Here is an 8,465-nt window from a genome sequence, read left to right as displayed (position 1 = left end):
CTATACCATCTTTTAAAAGTTTAGGTGTTTCAAATTACTTCTTTAAAATCTATACATCCTACTAAGAAGGGAATTTAAAGCACATTAATTCTGAAATATTATTTGATATGAGGGAGAAATTCAGTGTTTGCAATGTATACTAAACAGTGATGACTTCAGGTTTAGAAGGAATCAATGTCCTTAGGAAACTTATTGCCATAAATTTGTTTACAAATGAATAGGCTTTTGCTAGCGAACGAATGATAATTCTTTTCGAATTTCCACGCAGGCATTAGGATTGACTCTTTCATTTTCTATGTGGCATAAGTTTATCTTAAAAAAGAGTAAAAACGAAGCAGGTAGATTATGGGGCTTGCCGTTCCTAATTTAACACTAGAACTTCAGCACGAGACAGACTGCAGGGCGTGATAGTCTGGTAAGAAGAATGTAACAAGTCTGAAGTCCTGTAACCTATATAGAAAAGTATGAATTGTCTATGCCAAATGGAAGGACAGTAGAAATTACAGAGAGCCTAGGGCTTCCTTAAGACCAGGCTTGGTCCTACTGCTGTTATGAGAAAATTACAAATAAATGGACAATAGTTTCCAACTCTAAAACATATTATATGCAGTACATACTTTAACCTAGTTTACAATTAACATTTATTATCCCCACTGAAACCACAAAGCCAATGTTTAATTTTACAGTTTAAAGTCACACATAGGGAAATGCTTTACAAAATAGGATATTGTTCCTCAATGAAAAATATTACAGTATAGGTCCCAAACGACTCAGTTCAAGTGGTTTACCTGAATAACAGAGCTGTCGTGGAATGCAGGCTACAAGACCCAGTAATGCTTTCAATAGTTGATTCAGGTTCAAAATTTGCCAAAGCTGAAGAGACATTTTAAACAAAACCCGTCTTAGTTTTCCAAGATTTTTGGTTTTTCAACTGCATTACATTTACGGAAAAATACCATCACTTCTGAAAAATTGAGGATAGTAAGCAGCTTACATTTTACTGCTTATATACGACATGTCAATCTTCAATATTTTACTCTACCTTGAAAGCATGTTTCAAGATTTAAAAATGTCAGTTGTACCCACTTAGGTTGATCACCTGTCTTTACTCATAGACTCTAATATAGGAATCAAATATTTGTGCCACTGCTTACAACACATTAAATACATTTCTGCGATCTGTTTAGTTACCTGCAGTCTATTAACAAGGCATGTGTATGATTTCTGCTCATACGTCATACTAAAATGTAAGCAGTATTTGTCAACTCCCACGTTTATGTCATGCCTGAACATGTAACACAAAAACACCGTCCAGAGACAATGTATTTTTCTTAAGCAAAAGTCTAGTCTCGCAAAGTCACACACAACATGATCTCCTCTTCTTTTCTCCTATTCTATACTCAGTCTGGGTTGAAGTGCTTCTAACATGCTGTGGATTGTTGAAGAAAAGACCAAGAAGTAGTGGCCAAGTGTTTACTGTGGACATAATATATTGCAGAGCTAAGTAAGTCAGGCTAAATACACACACAAGCTTGTGTATAGGAAACAAACAAGTTCTTTTGAAAGGCAGGTTTGAAAGGAACACCAATGGCTTAGGAAGTGATGAAACATGATCCTCTGAAAGTCTGTTCCTCTAGCCTGACACTCTTCCAGTTTCGATGTCACTTTAAACATCCTTGATGTACCTCTAGCTTATGTCACTGAACCCTGCTGATCAGACTGACCATTAGATGCAGTTTCCTGAACCCTGAGTATCAAGTTGTGTCCTGCCTTGACCAAAAACTTAAGAGTTCTCTTTTGCAAATTGAAAAATCATGTAGAATCAAATAGTAACTCAGAAATACCACACTTGACCTTGATTGCTGAAGATATTAGCACCTTGATAAAAATAACAATTGTTCATTGAATGTGCTAAAATAAAATAAAAAAAGAATGCTGCTTTATTCACAAATCACAGTTTTCCTCACAGTGTTACACTTTGGATCACTCTGATGTGGCCATGCCTTAAGATGCTGGGCCATTTGGTTTTTCATTTGACTTCTGGCAGTACACATGGACCAGTTGGTTGAGCTCCAGGATAAGAACCACAGGTAGCCAACTTATTGCTAAAGTGCTACTAGGAAGGTGCAATTAACTGGGTTAACTAATATGTACATTTCAGTCTTAGTCTCTTTTAAAACCGACAACATCTAACAACATATTCTTTTATTTTTTTTCCCACAAAATCTGCACCAGAAAGACATTTGGCAGATCGAATACTTTCGTGATCTGAACTTCATGTGTATTTCCATTTTTGTCTCATTAATGCAATGGGCTCTTATTTCAAAATGTTCCCATATGTTAACAGACTAGAAGATGATTATGCGTTATAGACTGATATGTTGTGAGATCATATAACTTGAGAATTATTTCTCTGGTTCATGCTGGCAGGGAGACTATTAGGAAGATTGTTTTTTCAGTGGACTAATTAGCTAAATTGATCTACCTGTTTGACAGTCTAAAACTACAGTTTGTTGGCAAATGGGAAAAATGATAGAGAAAATAGACGAGTTCCTTGTTTGTGTGTTTAAGTGATAGATCACCTTACCCTGACCTTGGTTCTATGATAGCTTCGGATGACCATTTCTGTACTCATCATTATTATTAACTTTGAAATATTAAAAAATATAAGGGATTTTTATCGCCTCAAGTTTAATTATAAATAGATTAGTAATATTCACCAAACCTTAGCCATAAACTATTAGCAAAATTCGGCCATTATTAAATTCAATCTTATTTCTCAAAAACAGTGAACTCTAAGTCATACACGAGTCCTGCACTTCATTGAATCTGGTCGCTGTGCTCACCTAAACCATTACAATGACCTTGTTACTAAGGAAGGAGTCAATGGGGGAAACGTCAGAGCCAGAGACTGATCTGGTCAGTTGTATATCCAAAGGTGTTTTGCCTTGTTGCTGTGGCCAGACTGAAATCCCAGTCATAGGCAAGCTGATGTGATCAAAGGTGTCCCTGCTTGTCCCAAGTCCTATTTACTCCATGAGATTCATTAGTAGTAGTATAAAGCCACACTCTATCAATGGAGACCCCCTATTTGTAGAAACATCCATGACTACTAATATCTGAATCACTTAAATTCAGTTTGTTTACTCTCACTATCGAATCCTACCAATGCTAGAGACTAAATGATATTAACTTTTAAGGAGTGTTTTTAAAGCAGCAAAGGACAATATTTGGTTTTATTATCATCAATGTCTCTCGGAGGTTGTGTATATACAAATTTCATATAATACATCAACAGCTCCTTGTCCAAGTTTATCAGTGAAATGAACTGACCTGATTCTCAACTGTGTCTTAGCTTCTATGGGAAGCTGCCAGTCTATCTATACGTCGAGTTAGAACTTAGACCATAGTTGCTTGAATAAGTGTTTTTCTTATCTGTGACTTGGAAAAATCAGTATTAATGAAACCCAAAGGACCTATTAATGTAACTACAAGTAATGAACACTACTAGTCAAGAAAGAGTAAATTTAAAACTTCCTTAGAAAGGAAAACTATAATATCAGAATAAGGATACGTGAGGAATATATACATATATGCCTGTTTCACGCAGAAAGCCTTCTGTAAAAAAATACAAAAGCAACCAGTGCTGTATATTATGTAAACTCACAAAGTGTACTTTATACACAAACATGAAGCATAAATTAAAAGTAGGACAACAGCAAAACATTTTAAATATAGAATTTGCACATATTTTTGTTAAATAAGAATAAATACTTTCATCACACAAATTCACATACCAGTCGCAAAAACAATAAATTACTTTTTTTTTCAGTGCTGCAACTTTATTTTTGTTTGTGATTAATCCCTTAATTCTTAGTTTAATGGGATAAAACTGTTTCCACAGGAAGGCAAATGAAGTTGAATTGACTGAATAGATTAAAACATCGCCCTTAAACCTTTGAACAAGGCAGGGCTTAATTTGGCTTTTTCTGTCCAGAAGAAAGAAATGCTGTTTTCTTCTGGGTTTCTTTATTCGGTGAAACTTAATCTGGAGTGTTAAGCTTTGCGGATTAGATTCTTACTAACCTGAGCATTTTCAGACAAACTTTTTTTTTTTTTCTTTCAAGGAAGGAAACTCAGCATCATGGACCTCAGACTTTATTCACGATGCAAGTCTGGAAAGGTGAAATGCATAGTCCAACATCCAACTGGACTGAATTAGATTTCGTTATGGAGGACTTTCCCTTTATCATTCCTTATATCTACTGAACACGCCATTTCTCTGAATTTCAGTTTCCAGTCTATACCGTTTTTCTCAGGAGTTTTGATAGACATACATTCCTCAGTCAATCTGTTTGATACTCATATGAAAAAACTAAAGAAAACTCCTTAAAAGCATGGAATAGTGGTTTATTCCTTTTAAGCTCTCTAGGATTGTTTCATTGAAAAGTATAAGACTTCATTATTTGGGGGAAAAATAAATGATAAATCATGCTAAAAAAAACTCTGTGAATACAGTATAGAGAAGCAGAGTAGGAGACAAGCATATTTGCCCTTCAATTATTTCTTAATGTTGCTGTGAATATAACCACAAGAGATAAAAATAAACATTGTTAGAATTGAGTTAATTGATTAAAATTATTTCAAAAATTGGGAAAAAGTAATGTCGGCCTCGCTATTAATTCTCTCCGAATAATCAAATGGTCGGTGGGATTTAAAATTTTGTTTCCGACTGATTTGAATAGCTTTGTTCCCTCTCCCTGATATCTGGTGATCTCTATCAAATGTATGGAGGCCAAAAGTTCTAGATGGGCCTCATTTCTCTAATTAATAATTTATTAAGAATAAATGACCATGTCTAAAGCAAAGACAGTCTATGAAAAGCCAAAGGATGATTATCAGTTTTGTAAAACAATTATTTGTTTTACCAAATACTTTCCTAAGAAAATATTTAAAACAGTGAGACATCCATTCTCCTCGCCCCTGAAATGAATGTGATATAGTTAGATCAATACATAATACTTTTATATTAAAAATATCTTCTAATAAAAATAAACTCTTGTGAGCTTAGGGAACTCAAACAAAGGTCCCCTAACATCTTGATATGAAAATTTTTAATAGTAGGCACATTTGGTATGATTATTATAAAATTTTTTAACAAACAATAGGCTTTGTAATATTTCATAAAGATAAAGAAATCCCAATGAGATCGAACACCTTGGATTTTCTGAGCTATGGGGTGGAAGGGTGCGGTTTACTGTTTAAGAAAAGATTTTTATGCATATGATTGTAAAACTTTTCCATATCTAACATCCAAACTTAACAACCTACCTAGACAGACTCCGGAAATAGAAGCAACAAACTTCTCAAAAATCATCACATTTCATCACTCAGACACTTACGGGTACAACCAAATGCTTTCCAATTGGGAAAAATCTTACGTACAGTATCGGTATGCTTGGATTTAAAAAAAAATGCAAGGAATTATTGCCTGTATGGTGTGGAAACAGTCTTATTAATATTAACCACTATTTTTTTTTGCACAAGCCACATGAATGATAACCACTTCTAGATGTGGCTAACTACAAAGTGATCTTTAATACTCCTATCAAACTAAGTCAACAAGAAGTACAAAACACTGTAGGTCTTACAGAACCCTTGAACAGACAGACAAGCAAAAACAAACTCATTTTAAAGGCTTGCTGGTAAGAGGTATACCAGTGTTGAAGGTGTCGGATGTGAACAGAAAACTCTCTGCAGTGTGTTTTGTATGAATATTACACAATAATAAGGTATCAGATAAAAGCTTCTGATTGGGGAAAGTGGTGTGAAAATATAAATCAAGACTATGGTGAAATACGGTGTTTTTTTTTTTTTTTCCTTTTAAATTCTAACACGAGGAAACTAGTTTTTAGACTTTGAATACTCATAACATACACACACGCAAACACTATTTCTACATCCTAATTATGCATCAGTTTAGCTGGCTGCCTGAAAAAATGCAGGCAGTCAAAAGTTTAAGGAAATGGACCCACGTATGCATTTAAATAACTAGATACACTGAGATCCTTTTTCTTTTTAGAATTTCTCAGAAGATCCTTGCTGTCAAAATGGTTTTTGACTAAAATTTGATCTCCTGTAGTCTGAAAGTACGTGAAATCTTATTAAAACAGCAGCAGTTCTTAATTTCCAGTAAAACATCCACAGCTCTTTCTGGAAACTAGAAGGAGTTGAAATAGCTGCAGACCTACTTTGGTCAAACATTTTTTATAGAAATATATACGTGTGTGTGTGTGTGTGTGTGTGTGTATACACACATATTTTTTAATAGAACCAAGTGATATAAAGTGACATACCAAGGGAGAATGTATTTACAAACAGTAAAAATAAGCTACTGTATATTGTGGATGATAATGATTCTGATGCCTTTGAAGACATTCCAGAAGAGGTAGGTGACAAGCGGGAGACTGTTGTTCTGCCATCTTCAAATGTCCCCTGATTCTACATTCATCAGTGTTTTTTCATTCTTGTAGCCCAGGGGATGATCAGTAGCTCCCAAGTGTTTCTATATTCCAAGGTCACCACTGGCACACGAAACAGTGCACGTTTTCATTTGGTCACCAAGAGCAGATTCTGCCCATAATTAGACTCCTGTTGACAATGCCATCGAAGTGTGACTTTCTGTGCTTTAGGTAGACCTTTTGTTCACCACGACCGATCACCACCATTGCTTGGACTGATCCGTGATGAAACATCCAGTTGTCTCTGCAGAAGATCGTAACGACAGGCTAACACTTCTTGAGCAAACATTGCTTAAATGCGGAAGGCCTCTGAGAGAGAGGACATCCCTTCGCTAACTTGCGGTTTGCGTCCTGGCACTGCACTGTCCTGGTGTGCCAGCCCGTGTCACAGGTTCTAGAACAGGCGAGCCACGGGCCTGTCACCCACTGCAGCTGTGGAGTGGGTGAGCCCACTTTATTGCTGCCGTGGCTGGTGACAGAGTTGACTTTTTGGGTGGACTTCTTGGGAACAAAAAAACTGTAACGGACATCTAATGCTTTAGTGGGATCGGTTGCAAGAATCTGCACTATGAGAATTTCCTTCGTGGCTGAGTAGCCCATCCCGTGCAAGAAGTCGTCCCTTTGGCTCCAACCGCTGTAGTTCATGACGGTTCCGTTGACGTCGATGATGGTTTCGGAGGTGGAGATCATGTACTTCCCATTGATGAGGTATTCGCCGTTTTTCCTCTTCAGGGCTAAGTAGGCAGTGAATCGAGTCTGGTCTTTGGCTTTGAACTGTCGGACTTTTATGTGGGTTGCCCCTTCGGGGATCCTCACCACATCAGTGTAGCCCTTACTGGAAGCAGAAAAGTCCACAGAGGAGAGAGGGGAAGAAAAAGAGAGAGCGAGAGAGAAGAGAGATAGAGAAGGAAAAATAAGTAAACACTTAATAAACGGATAACCAAATTAAAGTTCTCTAGAAGTCTTACCTTATCTTGACACAAAGTTTTAATGTAGTTAAGAGATTATTTTAAAATTGGCTTCAAAAATTAGTTTCTTTATAACAAAATAAAATTGCAAATGGACTATGATTTTATTACGATGTTCAACATTAGGATGATGTTAGCCACCTGCCTTTGTTTTAAAAATGTACACCAACTTTCTTTAAAGATTTCCAAACACATTTACACCCGTATCAAGTCCTATCGTTCTGGCACAAAATGGGATGATATATGTAAACACAAACAAAAATCTGCCCTCAATCTTACAGAAAACCTTAAACTGATGTGTCTCAAACTCATTTGCATATTAAAATCATGTGGAGATCTTTCAAAAATTTAAATCCCCAGACTCCAGGCCAATTAAATCCCATCTGTCAGGACCGGGCAGAGGCAGCAGGACTTTGAAAGTCGTTCCAAATGTGCAGAGTAGTTGGGGAACCATGGCTTTAACTGTTGAACTAGAGACAGTAGAGGCTGTGCTTCTATTTCTACTAGAACACTGCATTTCTTGAGCAGCACACAAATGAAATGTAAAATTCTGTAAGTGGATAACCATAGCTTACCAGTATCATCAAAAGAAAAAAAAATGATTCTTTAATGCCATAGCAAATTTCCTTGGATACTTGGTGTCCATGAACATTATGATAGACTGAGTGAGGCTATATGATGGGTGACAAATAAAGGAGGTCTCTAATGAGCCATCATCTGTTCAGAAAAATGGGCAAAAGCATCAATATCTCTAGCATCCACAGCTTTTGAAAAAGGCTAGGGCAGAAATGCTAATTAAGTGCCAAGGGACTACTATACCAGTAAGGAGTCATTTGTGAAACTCTCTGCCTCTGTAAGTAGTTTTAGAATAAGGCCACCACATGTTTTGCTATCTTAGTTATTTGAATATAAATAGATACATTGTCTGTGAAGTTTGATGTGTGTGAAATTTAATTGTCTACTGCTGAATTCTTAT

General features: G+C 36.2%; 1 protein-coding gene across 1 annotated transcript in view; it reads right to left on the bottom strand.

Moving 5' to 3' along the window:
- Positions 1-624: 624 nt before the first annotated feature.
- ADAMTS5 (ADAM metallopeptidase with thrombospondin type 1 motif 5) overlaps positions 625-8,465 on the bottom strand; it is a 48,646-nt gene continuing 40,805 nt past the window's right edge. Inside the window, exon 9 of the mRNA XM_019800521.2 lies at positions 625-7,356. Within this exon, the coding sequence (XP_019656080.2) occupies positions 6,789-7,356 (568 nt within the window). The 3' untranslated portion in view covers positions 625-6,788. The remainder of the gene's footprint in view (positions 7,357-8,465) is intronic.

This window comes from Ailuropoda melanoleuca, chromosome 1 (genome assembly GCF_002007445.2).
Source record: "Ailuropoda melanoleuca isolate Jingjing chromosome 1, ASM200744v2, whole genome shotgun sequence".
In the NCBI taxonomy this organism is placed as follows: domain Eukaryota; kingdom Metazoa; phylum Chordata; class Mammalia; order Carnivora; family Ursidae; genus Ailuropoda; species Ailuropoda melanoleuca.
Note: the sequence above shows the minus strand (reverse complement) of the source record. Positions and strands in the feature narration are given on the sequence as shown.